This window comes from Micromys minutus (assembly GCF_963924665.1).
Source record: "Micromys minutus genome assembly, chromosome: 4".
Taxonomy (NCBI): Eukaryota; Metazoa; Chordata; class Mammalia; order Rodentia; family Muridae; genus Micromys; species Micromys minutus.
In genome coordinates, this window is record NC_137973.1 from 2,602,219 (window position 1) to 2,623,071 (window position 20,853).

A 20,853-nucleotide genomic window follows, 5' to 3' on the forward strand; every position below is an offset into this window, starting at 1 on the left:
GTTCCGTTCCGGCGTCCAGCGAGCTGTGCGGGTCCCTCCGGTGGGCGGCAGGGGGCGCTGCGCTGCGCTCCGCGGCTCGGGGTCCCCGCCCCTCCTGGGCGCCTGCACCCTGGTCTATGTGTGACCTCAGTGGCACCAGGTCAGCCAGGGCAGCCGAACAACGCTGACTCAAAACAACACAAAAAAAATGTGAAATATTAAGAATTAGGAAATCTGTGTAAATATACACGATTCTTGCTTCGTTTTCTATAAGCTTGTTTTTATTGTGTTTTTGTTCATATTTTTGAGACAGGGTTTCTCTGTGTATCCCTGGCTGCCCTGTTACTAGCTGGGCAGACCAGGCTGGCTCGAACTCAGAGATCCACCTTCCATATTTTACGGTACTGGAGAGCAAACCCAGAACCTTCCACACATCGGGCAGATTTTCACTGGGCTCTAATCTTTGTTTCACCGTACTAACCATTCACCTCAGCTTCTCCCATACAGAAGCTGCTGCTGTGTTTCGGTGTTCCCGGATTTCTAAATAATTTTAATGCCAAGAATAATAAAGAAAAGAGAGATGGAGATATACTTAATTGTTAAGCCGAAATGTGCATCGTGTAATAAATTTAACTTTGGCCCAAAGAGAAATCTGGCCTTTCCCACTGTACTGGGCAATTTTAAAATATCTTACCTGATAAAATAATTTGTTACCTTGAGGCTTTTGAGCCTGTAAAAAATCTAATATTTCACTTATATATAGTGGAGGCTTTGAGTCTGACCTTAGCTTGACCTTCAAAGGGGCAAGAGACCGATCAGCTAGTATACAATAAAAACCTCTACACGCAGGTGTGGGGAAGCATCGCTGGTTCCGTGTTCCACGATTTCTCACACATGGTTGCTGAGGGAAGTCACTGTTGTTCATGACTTCATAAGCGAACATATTTTTAAAACAAATTGCCACAGCTGATCTTAAAACAAATTTTAAACCAAATGTCCTTGGATATTCCCAAACTTTACAGTTGGTGTTAGAAGTATTAGAAGTTGTTTAACTCTGCATAGTTCATTATATTATCATCTCTATTTAAATATAATGTTCAAAATGTTACAGGAGAAGTCTCCTAACATGTGAGGTCCTGGGCTAGATTCCTAGCATTGAAAAAATATAAAATAAAAAATGAAAAAAAATATAATAGACTTGGCTTACAGAAATCAAATCTGTAAGGTTGTGAATTAGCGTTTCCACACCCCCACATGACAGTGGCACTCCCTTGGGAAGCCTATGTTACATGATGTGCACACACAGGTCCATGTGTCAAAAGCACCAGACGGGAAAAGAGGGCATTTCTCCTATATCGTCGTGAGCGGACAACAGTGATCTAGTCCACTGAAGGGTTGAAGTCTCTCGTCATGCTCTCATACCTACAGGACTAAGTCACCATGGGTCAGCCCCTCGAGTTCCAAGAACTGCTCAGAAAATTAGAAAACGAAAGTTGGCTAATCTCATCTCAAAAATACCACAGTAAACTCCAGCCTTAGCTTTAATTTCCAGTGGAACCCATCGTCTGCCTGTCCCCCGTCTGCCTGTTCCCCTTTGCCTGTTCCCGTCTGCCTGTTCCCCTTCTGCCTGTCCCCCATCTGCCTGTCCCAGTCTGCCTGTCCCCGTCTGCCTGTTCCCCTTCTGCCTGTCCCCCATCTGCCTGTTCCCGTCTGCCTGTTCCCCTTCTGCCTGTCCCCCATCTGCCTGTCCCCCGTCTGCCTGTCCCCCGTCTGCCTGTCCCCCGTCTACCTGTTCCCCTTCTGCCTGTCCCCCGTCTACCTGTTCCCCTTCTGCCTGTCCACCGTCTGCCTCTCCCCGTCTGCCTGTTCCCCTTTGCCTGTCCCCCGTCTGCCTGTCCCCCGTCTGCCTGTCCCCGTCTGCCTGTTCCCGTCTGCCTGTTCCCCTTCTGCCTGTCCCCCATCTGCCTGTCCACCGTCTGTCTGTCCCCCGTCTGCCTGTCCACCGTCTGCCTGTCCACCGTCTGCCTGTCCCAGTCTGCCTGTCCCCCGTCTGCCTGTCCTCCGTCTGCCTGTCCCCCGTCTGCCTGTCCCCCTTCTGCCTGTCCCCCGTCTGTCTGTCCCCCGTCTGCCTGCTCCCGTCTGCCTGTTCCCCTTTGCCTGTCCCCCGTCTGCCTGTCCCCGTCTGCCTGTTCCCCTTCTGCCTGTCCCCCATCTGCCTGTCCCCCGTCTGCCTGTTCCTCTTCTGCCTGTCCCCCGTCTGCCTGTCCACCATCTGCCTGTCCCCCATCTGCCTGTCCCTCCGGCCTTGTTTTTCAGCACATCTTGCTGTCCTCATTCGTCCCTTGGTCAGGGACCGGTCCCAGGACCTCTTGCTGCCCCTGCAGGCGTCTCCTCCTACTCACCCGTGGGACCTTCAATTTACTTACATCAAAACTCAGAATCTGACTTTTAAGAATATTTGTAAGGCCATTTTGTGGATGCTGCGGGACCGAGAGCGGCTGTGGGAGCAGATCCAGAGGGGAGCGGGTGGGCCTGCCGGAGCGTTAGGGTTTAAGCTTGGCCTGTTGAATCCATGATCTAGAAAGTGAGCGGTCACTTTCTAGAGGTAGGGGAAAAGAAAGCTCTCTGTCTGGTGAGAGAAATCACAAGCCGTCACGATCCTTCTCTAGGTCTAGCGGATCTAGGTCAAACGAAAGGAAATAGAAGAAGAGTTTACAAAAATGGTGTACAGGAAATAACTTCATTTGACAGAAGTATGTACAGGAAATTAAAATTTTGTTTGAGACCTCATAATCCTGGTGCATTTTAAAGATGTTTAACTGTTCAAATTTGTTTTGTCTTTTGGAACAGTGACACACAAAACAATGTCATTCTCTATGGTTTCAAATGGATCATATAGGCATGTGATACCAAGAACTGTTACTTTACAATGTTCCCTTAAGCGAGGTTGGATTTTCTTTGAATTTTAGTTTTTCATAGACTGAAAGAAATCTAGATCCTGCCCAGTTTTAAGTGTGATGTGCTAATGATATAAAGCACCGTCAGACAGTGAAAAAAGCGGAATAAAGCTGTGGTTCCTGTAGTAACTGAGACTGTGGCGCTGGGTCAAATGGTAAGCAGTCTTTCAGAGCTGCTGTGAACGCAGCCAGCAGGGGAAGGGTAGGGTCAGCACTCGGGAGGTTTGCGAAGCCGGTCCCTCCTGGTTGCTGTATGCGGGAACGTCTTTATTTGGACATGTAAAACCAAGATACCCGGGTCCTATCAGTTTCAGGGTACACTGCGGAGCTTGAACAGTTACTGTGTAAGATCTTGTTTTTCACGCTGTCATTTGTAATATGTTTTTTTTAAATTTAATTTATTTATTTATTATAAGTACACTGTAGCTGTCTTCAGACACACCAGGAGAGGGCATCAGATCCCATTACAGATGGTTGTGAGCCACCATGTGGCTGCTGGGATTTGAACTCAGGACCTCTGGAAGAGCAGCCAGTGCTCTTAACCACTGAGCTGTCTCACCAGCCCCATTTGTAATATGTTTATGAGAACCCTTGGGATTAAAATTTTGGTTATAAATTTTTGTTTAATTTGAAAGCCCGATTTTCCTTGCACACCCACTCTGTGAGCTTGGTATCAAGTCCAGGTGTAACATTCCTATTGGAAGCCATGCTTATATTTTTCTTGTAAAGTGCTTTTGAATTAATAAAACACTAGCATAGCTGTGTAGTAATCAGTCGGGTGAACCCATGACTGCCACTGTTCTTACCCTGGGAAGCAGCTGCTTACCCAGTACTGAGAGGCAGGCACTGCATTAGTGAAGGAATTTTTCCCCCTTGCTTGTTACCTATGAGAGTTAGTTTGCCATTTTTTTAGGCATGGAAGTCAGTTCAGGATCATGGCAGTTAGTGACTAACATGTTAAAGTAAGCACCAGTATGGTATATTGTAATTCTTTAAGTTGCCCATAAAACATGGCTTTGATCTTCAGCATGAAAACATTCAACAAAGTGTTTACATTAATTTCATTTTATAACTTGAGGTGTTACATCCATCACGATGTAAAATTCACAATATAATTAATTGTAACAATGCACAGTTGAATATGGAGGCATGTTAGAAATCTGGAGGAGTTCTGGTTTCAGGTTTTTTTTTTGTGTGCAATTAAATTAAATCATAATGCAACAGTAAAAAAATACTTGTAGTGGGAACTGATTTCAGGCTCTCTATACAGTGTGTGTTTTTAACTACCTCAGCTCCCCCAATTTTAACATCTTCTTTATTGGGGTCTGGAAATGGCCACACAAACTATCCATACACCAGTATCATTTAATGAAAGGAGCTTGTTGGACATGCAGCACTACACTAGACTCCTAAGTGTGGCAGTAGTCTGTCCTCAGGGCTGGCTTTTTATATGGGAAACCAGGTTCAAAAGTTTAAAGGGCAAAGAGGGGAGTAGTTGGCTTCCTAGGCAAAGTGTGATCAGCTACCCTTTAAACCGATTGGTCCCGAGTACGGTAAGGGGGAGGAGGAGTGGTAAATGGGAATTTCAGGACATTGAAGCAACAGAGCAAGAGTGTTATTATCAATACTTTTGGGCTTATTAGTAGCATTCTTCCATGTCAGTCACAAAACCCACAGTGAGATCATATGTAGGTGCAGGAAGTGCTGCCCAGTGGTCAGCTCTGACTCAAGATATTTTAGATATAACAGTTCATATTGACCTTTGATTTGATGGGTCCTATGTAAAACTTTGTAAAATTTCTTAACATAGAAAACCTCAAATGGAAGATTCAGAACATATAGAACCAAACAGGGTATATGGTCAGCATGTCCTTGAGCCGAGTCACTTCTCTGTGTCACTGAGTGTCAGGCATGTCACAGCAACAATATGGCATGGAACAAAACAGCCACAGCTATTCTATCAAGATCAGGCCATAACATTTTTTCATTAACATTATTATTAAAATTTCCCATGCTTTCCAAACTCAAAAGATGATGTCTCTTCTAGTTAAAATTCATCATTGATATGTAATTAAATTAGAAGTTCACCCTTGTCGCTAAAGATGTAGCTCAGTTGATAGAATGCTTGTTCAACCACCCACAGCCCTAGGTTCAGTCTCTCTTGCATAAATCTAGTTATGTATGTGCAATCTACTCAACTAATTTTCTCCACATAGAGCTGGTTATGTGGAATCTCGGCGTGTGAGACGGGAGAGTTCACTTTTGAGCAGCTATTCTAAGTTCAGAATAAGGTTATAAATTAAAGGATATAAACTGGGTGTCGGTATACTGGTTTAAGAAGGAGAGATGTGATATGAATCTTGTCACTGTTTAGGAGCTAATTTGGACGGTGCCTAGGTGGCTATCATGGAGGCAGGGGAGCTGTCAACAGGAGCAGCAGCAGCAGCTCAGAACTTTCCCAGTGAGATGACTGCTACATTGTCTTTAGAAAACTCCATTAAGTTGGGCATGGTGGCACACACCTTTAGTCCCAGAACGTGGGAGTCACAGAAGTTTGAGGCCAGTCTAGTTTTCAGGACAGCCAGGACTATACAAAGAAACGCTGTCTTGAAAAACAAAAACAAAAAACAAAAGCAAGCAAGTAAACAAGCAAGTGAATACCTTCTTATGTGCCTGCTTTTTGTGTAAAACAGGAAATTACCAGACAACTACCTTTACAATCATGGGTCCTCCTGACTCATTTATATGAGGGATTTTGAATGGTGTTTTGAATAAAGTGCTAGATTTTGGCTGCTCCAGCACTCAGGAACCTGTGGTCATGGCCGCTGTGGACAGGTTTGTTTGTTTTCTTCTATTTAACTTTTTGTAGTGCTGGGGCCAAACTAATAACTGAAAGTTGTTAATCTTTTATTGATTTGTTCATTTTTATATACAATGGCATATTTTTCCTGCATGTGTGGATGTGCACCAAGTGCATGCAGTACCCAGAAGAGAGCAACACATCTCCTGGGGCTGGAGTCACAGAGGGTTGTGAACCACACCATATGGACGGTGTGATCAACCCAAGTCTCCTGGAAGAGCAAACGGTACTCTAGACTGCTTGCCCACGCCTCTAGCTCCCACTGCTAATGTTAAAGGAGAAGTACCCATAGAATATGTTCTTTAGTTTATCTTGAACATCCAGCTCTTCTTCAACCTGGGATTCTCATTGCAGGTGGTCGGCAGAATTATGATGGGCAAGATTTGTTGAGGAATTCAGCTTAGATTATGGAGAATAATTTCAGCACTCAGGAGACACCATTTGTCCTAAAAGAAGTTTTTATTTTCTGATTACACTTTACAGGAAATATACATACTTGTAGTGAGGAATATTAGAGCTGAGAAAGGGAGCGCCACCAGAGGACTGCTGAGAAAGGGAGCGCCACCAGAGGACTGCTGAGAAAGGGAGCACCACCAGAGGACTGCTGAGAAAGGGAGCACCACCAGAGGACTGCTGAGAAAGGGAGCACCACCAGAGGACTGCTGAGAAAGGGAGCACCACCAGAGGACTGCTGAGAAAGGGAGCACCACCAGAGGACTGATGTACAGCTAGCTCTAGACATGAGGAGCAACTAGCAACACTACATTGACACTGGCCATGAAGAATAAACAACTTTGAATTTTTTAAAAATAAAAGACAAAATAGTAAAGCCAATCAGTTAATTTTTTATAATGATAAAATATTGGAATAGACTATTTTCTTGAGGGTGGATATTTGGCTCGGGGGATTAAGAGCACCTGCTCTTCTTACAGAGGACCAGGATTCATTTCTCAGAATCAACATGGCAGCTCACACTTCTCTGTAACTCCAGTCCAAGGGGATCAAATAATCTTTCAGCCTTCCTGGGCACCAGGCATGCACACACTGCATATACATACATACATGGAGGCAAAACTCCTACAAACAAAAAACAATAATCTTAAAAATAAAAAACAATAAGCATACACACTATAGTCTTTACCCTTCTGTCTCTACAAGTTTAGCCTAAAAATTGTTACACCCTGTGCTCTTATTTTCCTGACTCACTAAATTTAAGACAATATTCAGTTTCAACTGCTTAGAAAAACACACGTGTAGGAACAGTCCCTAGCCACCCCTACACAGCTATCGTCTTGTTTCTTAGAGGTAACAAATTCCTTCCAACTTACCTTCACAATTTCTGGACTCGATTTGTATTTATTTGTCCTTTTCTAAAGCTACCATTACAGTTTGTTTCTTGTCTGCTATTCTCTTTTAGAGCACATGCCTATAATCTCAGCACTTGGGAGATGAGGCAGGAGGACTGAGAGAAATTTGAGGCCATCCTGGGCTACATAATAAAACACTTAAAAAAAAAAAAAAAACAAAAAAAAAAACAAGGGTAAGTGTTATAGTTTAGGGTAGAAGGCAACTCCTTCACCTTTTCTCATCAAAAATTATTAACTTGAGAAACTTAAATGTTCTTTAAAAAATATAAAGGTGTTTTATCATGACTTCATTTCTTTATCTGAATTTAATTATTTTTATGTGCCTGTTTGCATCTGTATACGTCTTCATGTATGGATACTTGTACACATGTACAGGTCTTGAGGAAAACAGATGATAGATACTTGGAGCTGGCAGCTGTAAGCTGGCACACTGTGGGTGCTGTGGTCTAATATCCAGTCCACACGATTAAGCAGCAAATGCTTTTAACTACTGAGTTATCTTTCCAGCACCTCTTCCTCTTTTTATAAAATTCAGAGTTAGTGACTGGAGAGATGTTCAATGGTTAGAAACACTTGCTGCTCATAAAAAGACCCAGGTTTGGTTCCCAGCACCCACATAATGGTTCACAATCTTCTGTAATTCCTGTTTGAGGAGATCTGATGCTCTCTTCTAGCTTCTGAGGACATCAGATATAGAAAAATTGTACATATATGTGGACAAACCTCTCATGGACATAAAAGCAAATAAAATCCTTTCTTTTTAAAATGCAGTTATTGAGCTGGTGGTGTGGTTCAGTAGTAGAGCACTGTAGGACCCCCTTTCGGGGACCCCACACTCGAGTCTCAGGACACGGTGTCACCCAATGAAACGCAAGAGACCTTCTTGCTGCAAAAGCACGAGGTAGCTTAATGACGGAGCTTCGGGCCGATACATATCTCACGCAGGGGACAGAGGCATCGACCCTGAACTCAATTAGGGGGACATATTTATAGGGAAAATTACATAAGCAGTTGGCAACAAGCACATAATTTCATTGGTTTATTCAAATTAGCACTCTCTGTCTGCTTTTGGATATGATTCAACTCTAGACCACTCTGTTTTGGGACACACTGACCTTCATACTTTGTTTCTCTTAGGACTGCAAGGCCAGCCCAGACCTTATCAAGTCTAGGTCTGGGTTTGGGCTATTTCTGTAAACAAGTTATTTTGCTTTTAGCTTTGAAGCATACTTTACCTCAAAGCAGGGTTAGTGGGAGCTAACTTGAAATTTTAACTCTTTCAGCACAACAGGCTCTAAATCTGACCTAGCAACTCTCCTACAGTCTCAGGTCTGATGGCCTTTTCTCCACAACAAAAGTCTTCAGCTGTTTCTTTCTGCTTTTGTATAAAATTCATTCCTTGACTTACAAAATTGGATATCTCCACACAAAACTGTTGTATGTAGCTTTTCCTACCTGGCCTAAGTTCCAGGAATGGGCAGCGCTATCAGCTCCCACCCAACTTCCCTTGATTCCACAGATTAAAGACACACAGACACACATAGATGGACACACACACACAGATACAACACACATTGCTCAATTTCAATGTCTTTTTGGCACAGTTGCTGGGTGCTACTTTTCTCCACACTGGAGAAGTGTGCCTTTAGCAATACTCTTAGCGCTCCACCTCTCCACCTGCCCTCAACTTCAGTTGTGGCCGCTCCATCCAAGATCTCACATGGCTGGTCACCTTTTCTCCCTCAGAAGCATGGTAAACTCTTCTCTCTTCTTGTATCTGTTACTTGCCCCCTGGGGACCTGAAAGTCCTGCCTATTCTTTCTGTCCATCAATTGTCCCATGGCTTCTTTACTGATAGATCAAAAACAAATTGGAGAACATGACCACCCCTATACAAAACTTCAAAATTTTGCCTCAACCCTCTTACCTCACTACTAAGATATTAATTTAAAATACTGAACCTATGCCAAGTGTCCCACACTACTTTAAAGTCAGATATGGTGGATCCTGTCTCTAATCCCAGAACTTGGGAGAATGAGGCCAGAGGTTTTCTTTGAGTTTAGAACCAGTTTAGACGGAACATTTCAGAATAGTCTGGGCTATAGTACAATACTTACCCTTTAAAAAAGTAGATAGATAATAATACTTTGATAGTCTGTCTCATTTCAAGTAGGAGAAAACTGAAGTTAATGGCTTGACTAATAGTTAATTTAAAGGTTGTGGTGGGTGTTGAGACAAGGTGTCTTTATGTAGCACTGGCTGTCCTAGAACTTACTATGTAGACAAGGCTGGCCTCAAATTCAGATCCACCTGCCTCTGCCTCTTGAGTTCTGGGATTATAGGCATGTGCCACCTTCAACACTATCTCTTCCTCCCCTAACCCACCAAAGACAGTCTTATTCACTTCTGCTGCTCCTCCTGTCTCTGCACCCTTAGTGCTTGGTCTTCAGGTATACACTAGTATTCAGCTTTAAAATGCCTGTTTTTAAGATCTATATTTATACTGTCCTAAAAATACACATATTTCTGTAGCATGGACAGACTCATTGGTTCTTAGCTGAAAACAGATTATCTTAGGGTTCTGAGTCCTGTTTGGCTATGTGTAAGGGATGGCATGACATGGTTCCTGCCCCGGATGGTTGCCATGGGTGAAAGGCGTGTTTGTATAATGGTGTACATATTTTCACAGTCCTCCTTCGTGGATGTTCTCTCTGCTGAGATTAATGACTCCATGATAATCAGAGACATTATGAGTTCAGGAGGCAAGGGCATATCTATATTTCAGCAAAATGATGGAATGCTGTGACCTTCAGGACAGCCCTTAAGGCTGTGGGAAAGAACCCTGAAAACATGAGTTTAAAAAATATACATTCTCAACTAGCAAAATGTAAGGATGAAATATGAATTGTATAAAGAGCTTCACACATCTAAAGGAACAGAGGCAGCTGCACTATAAGCCAACTTGTCAAAAAGATACTAAGGGAGGAGATAAAGAGATTTAGAAAATAGTGATCACAAGGCTAGATCCCACAGTGGGTCTGCATTTCCACCTCGTCACTGGGGTGTCAAATTACTTGCAGACACACAGCTCAGGAAAGGCCAAGTGCAGTCCAAGTGCACTCTAAGGAGTTCCAGCCCATGTTTTTCCAGGTGAAAAAAGGAAGGGGCTGGGATGGACTCCATGGTTCTTACATTCCTGGGCACCCAGAAGCTGCTGAGAACCATGAACAGTTGAGATTCCCTGATGTCCCACCTCACACCCCAGGCAGTTCCTGATAAAAGAAAGTCTTTGCTTGTTTAAACTACTTTCATCATGGCAGATGAAAATGTATAAGACTTACTCAGGGTGAATAAGTCTAAGTACACTTTGAAGAAATATCCAAGAAGAGAAGTTCAATGGCTAAACACTCAGAGCCTATCTAGATACCTCATTAGCATGAAGAACCCTAAATTCTATGCTATTTGATAAGTTGTCATGGTCTTCTTCATGGGGTGTCATGGTCACGTATTCCAGGATAGGAAATCTGGTTGGGAGCTAGTTTAAATTCCTTCCGTTCTCAATTATATGTTTTGTCAGGGTTCTAAACTTTGCTACTCCCTTACCAGTTCTATCTGGGGGCACAGTCCACTGCCCCACATCCCACCCAGCTAAATTATTTGTTTATGCTAACAAAGACAGGTGGATTCTTGAGTGCAAGGTCAGTCTGAGACCTAGCTGAGTTAGGTCCGGGTAATGGCAATTTCAGGACAGGGTGGGGCAGGGTGGGGCAGGGTCCCACCCAGCTATCTTACAGTCTGTTCTTCGGTTTGCTGCCTCTTTCTACAATCAAGGGGCTGGGGTGGAGGGATGCTGATTCAAGGGATAATCAAAAGAGATCCTTGGTTAATGATTGAATTGATATGTAAATAAGACTGGACTTTTGATCTGTAAGAGATGAGCTATCCAGAGAGGTTTTAGGATTGCAAAAAAGCCTGAGCAATGAGAGGGAGGGAGGGAGGGAGAGAGAGACAGAGAGAGAGAGAGAGAGACAGACAGACAGACAGAGAGAGAGAGAGAGAGAGAGAGAGAGAGAGAGAGAGAGAGAGAGAGAGAGAGATCAGAACACGGAGAGCAATCTAGAAAGCTATCTCGAGCAGAACACAGGCTGTAAGCTTGGACCCACAATTCGACTTCAGGTTATTCATTTTGCCGCTCGCTCTCAAACAGCCCTTCTCTCAGAACCACTCCCCAAGTCAAGGCTGGGAGGGTTTTAGCCTTTGAAATATTTGTTTCTAGAAAGCAGACAAAATTCAATTTCTCCAGATTTTCAAAATCAAGATGTCTCATCGCACCAGGTGACATCTTCCTTTGAGATGTGTATATATGACAAAACCTCTTTAGGTCTGAATTGTGTATCTTTTCAAAATCAATAAACTGAAGTCCTAACTTCCAATATCACTGCATTTAGAGATAGGGCAAATAAGAATAAACCTTGACCACCCAGAACCAATCTAAGAGGAAGAAAAACCAAGATCACTGCATACAGTGGAAGAGGGTTGTGTGAAGACATATTGGGAGGGTGACTCTCAACTACTTTCAACTAAGTAAGACCTCAGGGGAGGTCTTCCCTAACTACCAACACCTTAATCTTGGATTTTTAGCCTCTGGAATTAAAAAATAAATAAAAAATCTCTAAAGTTACCCCGTCTTGGTACTTTGCTTTGAATGTTTTAGTAGTTTGAATCTGGAATACCCCTTTTAGGCTGTTTTAAGTTGGCCCCTTGCCTGTGCTGCTATCGTGCATGCCATGGACGCTTTAAAAGGTAAGAGTTGACTGGTGACACTCCTGGTCCTGACCCTTCATGCACTTTCTGCTTCCTGTCTGCTGCTAGGTGAACAAGGAGCCATAGGTTCTTAATGCAGGACTGAGGCATCCTGCCATGTATCCCAATTGTGATGGACTAATATTTCTCTAAAACAGAAAATAAAGCAACCCCCTCCTCCCACGGACGCTCGCCAGGAAATGCGTCACAGTGATGGCGGAAGCATCACTTCACCTCCCGAAAGAGCTAACACATTCTGCAGTTCCTCACATTTCCTGAGACGGTCTAGCGGCCAACAGTTTTCTTTTTGTGCTCAAAGTCTCCCTCTCCCTCCTGAGTGCTGGGATTAAAACATATACCATCATGCCCAGTTCTCTCCCTTTATTTTCTTCTGAGACAGGATGGCATAAGATCCATATATTCACCACATATACCGATGAATTTCACAGAGCTATGGTGTAAACTGTCTGGATTAGTGGTGTGCCGCTTTACTCTCAGCACACAAAGGTCTGGTTCACAGAGAATGTTCCGGGCAGCGGGAACCTGTCTCGGAGCCTTTCTTTACAGCACGCGGGACACGCAGCAGCCTGGACACTGCTGTCGCACTTGTTCTAACTCTCCGGCCCAGCAAGTCTCAGCTGAGCCTCATTCCTTACAACTGAAAGCATGTGTTTTAAGAAACAGAAATATGACTCCTGATTTGGCATAAAGTAATTATAAAAATTTTTCTCTAATAAAATGCTTAGTTTTAAGAAAAAAAAGAAATAATCTTCTAGAGAATGATTTAATTTGTCAAAGGAACAAAAGAAATCTCTTTATAAAACAACAGCTTTGAGATATTTGGTGTTACTCATGTAAAATTTTATTTAGTTGTCAGTTTACATTTTCTTCTCTACAGTAGGAATAACATTAAATTTTTAGTCTTACAACTCAGCCATAATCACATATGCACCACAAACTTGATCCCTCATTAGCTGTCTGTGTGCCATGATGCACTTGTGACAAAATCATATGTAAACCTAGGACAAGAGTTAACAGGAAATCAAAAGAGCTTCCCCAAAAGGGAGGACGAGATAGGGAAATCAATAAATTAAAAACCATAGCTCTCATTTTATAAAAAAATAGTTCAGATAATCTTCTTATAAATCTTTCATGCTTACAAAAGCAAAAAGTACATTTAAAATAGTTATTTTTAACAGATTCGTTTGTACAATGTGGTTATAGTCAGGAAAAAAACTTCAATGTCTTAGCACTCTACATTTTCTTTGCATCAAATCTCACATAAATTTTTACAAATTTACAATTCCAAGTGAGAATTAACTTCCAATAAGGTTAAACTAGCTAGTTAGTACCTGACCATTGAGCTCCCTCCACTTTAGATACATTGTACCACAGTCAAGTACAACTCAATGCCCGGCACTAACAACACTTGACAGCATGGTGACCTCCCAAGAACATTCCACTGCAGCTTACAATATGCTTTGGTCAGTAAATTAACAGAAATCAAGTGATACAACCAAAAGGGTTGTTTCCTAGCCTTAAGTAAACTTTAAATACATTGATAAGGCAAGGAAAACTATGATCAAACATACAAAGAAATCTGTTTTTATCAACTATTTGGCATTTTAAATTAAGTGTCCTAAAACAGTATTTTACACTCCTGCACACTGATTATCATAGCTTCTCAGTAAAACTAAGCTATAGTTACCTTCTAGAATGTCCAGTAATGTTGGCATCAGATGTTCCTTTTGCACTTCCATGAGGACGGTCCTTCATCCTGTAACTTTTTAAATTTTGGACCAAGAAAGAACCACCAACCAAATCCAATGAGAACACAGATAATGGATTCCACATAATAACCATCCAGAGCTGTAACACACGAGCCGCCAAGTTTTTTGCAAAGCTGTAAAAATAAAATTATACAAATATTCTATAACTTTTTTGTTCTTACTGCTTGCTTTATAGAGATAGGGTCTCAGCCTAAGCTAGCTTCAGACTGTGTACCTAAGGATAGTCCCGAACTTCCGAATCTCCTCTTTCCACCTCTCAAGTGACGGGACAATAGGCACACATCACAAAGCTTGGTTGTAGGTGTAAATCTCAGTGTTCTGTGCGTGCTAGGTGAGCATTACCCAACTGAGTTATACTCAGGGTCTACATTCTATAAAGTTTTACATGGAAACATTCAACAATGAATATCTCTATTTTGTGTTACAGAGATCAATCAAATACATCCTGAGAAAGTATTTCAATATTTCACTTATTCCAAATGGGAAGATATACTGAAGTTCGTTCCACTTTCTTTGCTTTGGTCTTGCTATGTGGCTCAGGCTTATCTGAAAAACACTGACCCAAAATTCACAATTCTCTTATCTCGGGCTGGAGTTTTGGGATTATCATATACTACTGCCTCTGTTCATAAAATTAATTTTTTCAATGCTATGAATAGGATTAGAAATAATTTAAAGCCCTTACTGCAAATAATAGTGATTTTCAAAATGGAGATTTTCATATTTGAAACTGTGAAGAAATCTCCAATCTAGAAGTAAACAAACCTGCTTGGTTTTTCTGAGAAAGTGTTTCACTGTATAGACTAGCTAGTCTGGCACTCCTTATGTAGACCAGGCTGGCCTGGAGCTCAGGGCAACTGGCTTGCTTCTTCCTCAGTCTATCTGGCCCAAGAGTAATTTACAGTATTACTGTGAAGTAATTTGCCAGTCAATCATTCACAGTTCAGTTTCAGCTACATCTGCCACGTTTCTTAGCACTGTTAGCTATTATGTTTACATTTAAATGCAGTTCAGCAGCTCTCGGTATGGGAGAATGTCTTCCTTTGCTGAGAAGCACCTTTACTAAGCTAGTCTTACAGATACTGATTTGTAATTACTCTTCATTATGATAGAGCTAAAATGTATAATTTTCATACTAAAAACTATGGGTATATATATTACTTTTAGACACAGCAATCATATCTCAAAACTTATTCAGTTATCCAAAACTAAAACTCACTTCGATAGCATCAGGAGTCCGACAATTCTGGTTTGAAGCTCCTACACACTCCTTCACTGTGAGAGGATCCACTAGCCAAAGAGCCACTGTGGAAGGCCAGTTTCCTCCCAGGTTGGACACGGTATTTAAGAGGGTCATGTATGTTCCTCCAATTAGAGGGTCGCTGACCTTGGCATTGAAAGCCATTATCGACACATACATGCTGTACAGAGTGACCTGCGAGAAGAGGGGACATTAGAAAGCTGGAAGGAAATTTTCTTTTCTTCTTTTCTATTTGTGGAAAGAATATTCAGAATTGAGCATGGGGGCCAGGGGTACCAAGCAGGAAGCATAAACTCGAGAGCCCAGCCCTGTTTTTTGACTTCTATGATCAGAATTATAAAACTGTGCTTAAACTAGGAGCATCAATATCACAACAATTAAATTTTCATAATTTTTACTAAATTCAGCTCAATAAGCATTTGAGTACACACACTACAGGCAACACTTTAGGAGAATGCCGATATAAGTATGGAAGTGCACACACCGTACTCCTAGGACAAAGGTGTAAGATCCGCTGTACCATAAACAGTCAAAGGAAAAGACTGAGGAGGAGGAAGAAAGGGCAATGAAGGGCACACACAGTAAAAGGCAAAATTCCTGTGTGTTCTGTACCTAAACATGTTTATATATACATTTATATATCTCCATTATAGATGTAAACACAAGACATGGATATATAGTTATATTTCCAAAAATAGTGATAAATGATATTGAAGAATAGTTTCAAAATTTATAACCCAAACTAGGAAGAAAGAGGGGAAAAAAAATAAACTTAGGAGATAAAACTTAAGAGACAGGAATGGAGACAGACATCTTTAATCCTAGTATTTGGGAGAAAGAGGCAGAAGGATTTCATGTTTACGGCTGGTCTGGGGTACTGTCTCCAAAATAACCAAAAAAGAGCAAAAATGAATTAGAAAGATAGAAATTATTTCCACAATAATATCCCTCCTAGTTCTCTGAGGTGCTTATGAAAAGGACGAGAATGTGAATGCAGAGGCAGAGAGAGCAGCTCAGTGCTGAACAACGTCATGTTACACTGAAGACATTACATTCCACAAAACTGAACAAGTGCCTTTCATGGTAAGCGGTCTAAAACTCTTAGTAACTTTAATACTAAATCCCACAACAGGCAACGATCTTGGCCTGACTCAGCACTCAGGACAGCGGCTTCACGCAGACGTCAGGGGTGACCATGCTGCTGCCGTGCTTCACAGGTCACACATGTCTCCTATCTACAAAGCCTGAACCTTTTCTCCTGAAGCCCTGTGTGACTGCCTAAGCTTCTCTGACTACACTTGGAGAAGTTCTCCACGAAAAGCAAAAGCTAAAGAGAAGATCCTCTGCTCTATAACAACATAGTCCACACATTTCTTTCCCTGGGTTGACAGTGAGACAGTGACTGTACCAAGCTCCCCTTTTTCATTTCTGCTCTGTGCCTAGCATTAACTTGTGAAAGCCATAAAGAAAAATGTATTTGACACACTGACCTTAATAATGTTACAAGCATAAATGGTTGGTTACATATGATCCACCAAGGAATTCTCTTTTATTGAGTGTTTTTGTTTGTTTGTTTTGTGAGACAGAGTCTCATGGTCTCATGTAGCTCAGGCTAGCCTAAGACTGCCCCTGAACACCAGATCTTCCTGCCTCCACCTCTGAAATGTTCTGTATTCTAAATTATTTAGTTGTGTGTGGGGGAAAAACTTTTGAGACTGTTAAGGTTCCAGCCAAAAACCAAGAAGTTAATATGTTATTTTCAAAAAATTTAGACTAGGTTTTATTAAACCAAATGTAGTGACTCTTTAATATATATTAGTCATATCACAGTTGAGTATCAAAACTTACTGCTTAGCCTCTGCCATTTACTTGAGTCACTTATATTTAGAATCAAACTCTCTCCTGAAACAGCAACTTAAATGAGGTTAAAGTAGAGACCCCTTCCTGTGTGGACTGCAAGCACAGACAATACAGAAAGAGAAGGCAGTTTATCATATAATGCCAGAAAAATCTCACACTAAGTCTTTTAATACAATATTGAAGTCAAAGACTACAACCTCAATCCAGTATCCATCTCTCTAGCCTAAGAAAAGACAATAAAAATTAAAAAAAGAATCCAAATCTGAGCCCTGTACACATTCGCCTATTACCCTAGCATTTGGAGGACTGACATTAGGCAGGAAAATCAATATGAGTCCTAGTTTCAGGCCAATGGAAGTGATTTTAAACCTAAGGTGGTTGGTTATATGGGCAGAACCTGTATCAAAACCAAAAATAAACAAAAGCTTCTTCTCCTACATTTAAGAACAGACCAAGGTATACTTAGTTAGTAGGAGTAAACTTAGTTGGAATAGATTTTTAAGTATAATAAATTCTTAATAAGTGAACAACTTAAAGAAACAAGCTCACTTCTCATGACTAAAATTCACAAAGTTGAAAGACATTTGACAAGTTCACCATCAAATTACTTTATTGTCAAACTCACATGGAAACCTTCAACTTCACTAAAGTAGCTGTGAAAATGTTTCCTCAGGGACTAGAAGAGAGTCCGGTATGTAAGAGAGCGTGCTGTACAACCATGGAGACCTGAGTTCACATCCTCACCCGTGAGTGAGTGAGCGAGCGCCTGTAACTCCAGCTGTTGGAGGAGAAACAGGTCACCAATGAGCTCACTGTCCTGCCAGCCTAGTGAAGATGACAAGCTTCCAGTTTCCTGAGAAGCCCTTGTTTCAGGGTAATAAGATGGACAGTGTAAAACAGCCAACATCCTGCTCTGGCCTTTATGTTTGTGCCCAAGGGCCCACATACTTACATAACCATGTGTATATCATGCACACACAAATACACCTTCACTTCACCCAGCACTTTACCTTGGCTTACCTGATGTAATGCGTAACTCAGCAGCACTATAATATAGAAATATATTGGGAATCCTCCTTGATGCTCTACTTTAGGAGTCCACCAAACAAGTAGGGCATATTCTAACCCAAGCAATAATCTACAAAAAGAGAAACACTATGTTGACACCCACTTTAGGTCAAAGAATAACCTGTATTAAAAATGGCTAGACCCAGGCATGGTGTCACAGGTCTTCAGTCTCAGACTCAGGAGGCAGTGGCAAATGAATCTCTGAGGCCAGCCTGGTCTACACAATAAGTTCCAGAACAACCAAAAATACACTGCTTTCAAAATGACAATAACAAAACATCGTATCCCACAGCCCGCCAACAAAAGCTGTGCCAGAAGACTAAAAAGAGAGAAAGAACACCCACCCGAATGACACTGACCCCGAAGATGGTCATGCCTCCCCGGTTTCAGCTACATGCTCTACCCAGATGTGCACTATACTAAAGACAACTTGTTAGCAGGCTCTGTTACCTGTAGGGCATGGCTTTGTAAAATATGTTCAGAGGCTGGGGACCTGCGGTATACTTGCTGATGAGGAGTGGCAGGATGATCTGTAGAGGGACCATTGGGACAGCCAGTAAAGCCAGGTGCTCTTTAGGCACTCCCTCTTCTACCAGTTTCAGGCCTGTCACGGCATCTGCTGCGGAAAAACCGATCTGTAACATAAAACAGAAATGGCTGAGCTCCTGAGACATGAGTCGTCTTAGCAGAACACCTGCAAGTCCTATAAACCTTCAACTTCACCACTGACCCCGGTCAGTCACAAGTGCATAGCTGCCAAGTTATAGAAGGTCTATGCATTATGGTTTACTAACATTACAACTGAAAATAATAGAAAATGCAATATTGGTACAACTGTAGATAGTTTTACGACTATTTTCACTTAAAAAAAATTAAATCCTGGCCTTTAATCCTAGTGTGTAGGAGGTGGCATGAGCTGTGAGTTCTAGGCCATCCTGGCATCCTGGTCTATACCGTGAGTAGCCTGACCTTGTCTAAAAAATACAAACAAAAGAAAACAAACAAAACAAAACAAAACCACCACCCACACAAATCCCCAGTTGGTTGAAGTGGCAAGTCTTTAATTCCAGCAGAGGCAGGAACTTCTCTCAAAATTTGAGGCCAGCCTGGTTTACATAACAAGTTCTAGGATAGCCAGGGCTATGTAGAGAACCTGTCTTCAAACAAACAAAATAAACAAAACCAACCAACACCAACTCAATCTATCACAAGTTGAATGTCTTACTTTCTGCTTTGTGTATCACATATTTATTAGTCTCTGGTTAACTGTAAGTAAATGTGATTCAAATGAAGAATCACTGATATCTATTTTTTGATGATTTTTTTATAAATTAGAATAAAAATTTATAAGTATATCTAACATTTGAAAACCAATTTTAAGGTAACAGTATACTAGAAAGGCTGTGCATGTCTTTTAGGCCCAGCACTCAAGAGTCAGCGGCAGGTGAATCTCTGAGTTTGTAGTTAGCTGGGTCTGTACAGAGCAAGTTCCAGGACAGCCAAGACTACAGAGAAACCCTAGCTTGAAAAAAAAAAAAAGTAGAAAACAAAACAAAAAGTATAATTACTTAGATTAATTCTTAAAACGTCAATAAAGAGTAAGAATGATAAAAGGAACAGTCAAAGTCTGAGATAAGACAGTCTCAAGGGTCTTCTTAGTCTCAAAAGGAAAAACAGTAAGTTCCCAAAGTATTAACAAAGTAGCCAAAATATAAAAAACAGTAGGGGATAACACCATTATGTGAATCCTATATAATTTTCCAAAGACAATGAACTAATCTGTGATATTCCTCAACCTATGCATAAACTGAATATCACATAATCTAAATTAAAATGTAAACAGAAGGTCGTTCAATAGAAATCTGGCCGTTAGTTTTTGTTTGGTGGGGTTTGGGTTTTATTTGGCTTATTTGTTTTTAAACAGTCTCTCTTGTAGCACAAACTGACTTGGAACTGTGTAACCCAGGTTAGACATAGAAGTCAAAGCAATCCTTCTGCCTCAACCTCCTGCATGCTAAGATTAGACATGTGAGCCACCATGCCTCCCTCTAAACAGGTCTGTATTCTTAGAAGCAAACAAATCTCAAAGTTGCAGTCAAACTTTAACCTACACGCTGAATGGGATTCAGAACTGTATCACAGCCACAAAGCGTGTCATGAGAAAGACCTTTTCTGAACAATGGGCAATACTAAAATATAATGAGATGTAAGCTGTGGTAGTGTAGTGACTGGAAAATGCCCCTACAGCCACTGTTACAGGGGTGGCCTTGTAGGAGGATTATGTCACTTGGGGTAGGTAGGCTTTGAGGTTTCAAATGCTCAAGGCAGGCTCAGAGTATCTCTTCTGCTTCCTGCTGATCAAGATGTAGAACTCTTGGCTCCTTCTCTAGCACCATGTCTCCCTGCAAGTATCATGCCTTCTGCCTCTGGACCATTAAGCCAGCAACAATTAAGTGCTTTCTTCAACAAAAATTGCCATAGTGATGGCATCTCATCACAGCAACGGAAGCCCTAACTACGACAGGTAATACATTAATTTAAAAGGTTTTTAATTATTCACTGAACTATACTGATTTTGTTTTGTTTTCTGAAACAGGGTTTTATGTTGCCAAGGAACTAAAAACTATGAAGCTGAGGATAACCCTGAACTCCTTCTGACTTCAATTACAAATGTGTTCCACTATCAACTGTGAACTACCATTTTTCTTGAATTATGTTTTGTTCTCGGGAAATATACACTTAAGTTATTTAGGACACCTTGTGATATGTACCACTTATTCTGGAATTTATACACACCACACCACACCACACAAACACACACACACACACACACACACACAAATTTAGAGGTGGGGTGGCTCAGTCATTAAAAGTGCTTACTGTTCTTCCAGAGGACCTGAGTTCACTC

General features: G+C 41.5%; 1 protein-coding gene across 4 annotated transcripts in view; it reads right to left on the reverse strand.

Annotated features, from left to right (window-relative positions):
• Positions 1–2,588: 2,588 nt before the first annotated feature.
• Positions 2,589–20,853, reverse strand: part of SLC33A1 (solute carrier family 33 member 1) — a 30,528-nt gene continuing 12,263 nt past the window's right edge. For 2 of the 4 annotated variants that reach the window (XM_080915802.1, XM_080915805.1), the window contains 4 exons: positions 18,396–18,580; positions 17,898–18,015; positions 14,976–15,191; positions 12,863–13,869 (listed from right to left, as the gene is read on the reverse strand). In XM_080915802.1, the coding sequence (XP_080771928.1) occupies positions 13,702–13,869; positions 14,976–15,191; positions 17,898–18,015; positions 18,396–18,580 (687 nt within the window). In that variant the 3' untranslated portion in view covers positions 12,863–13,701. Of the gene's footprint in view, positions 2,660–12,862; positions 13,870–14,975; positions 15,192–17,897; positions 18,016–18,395; positions 18,581–20,853 lie in introns of those variants that run through there. The other 2 variants (XM_080915803.1, XM_080915804.1) reach the window with 2 other exon arrangements.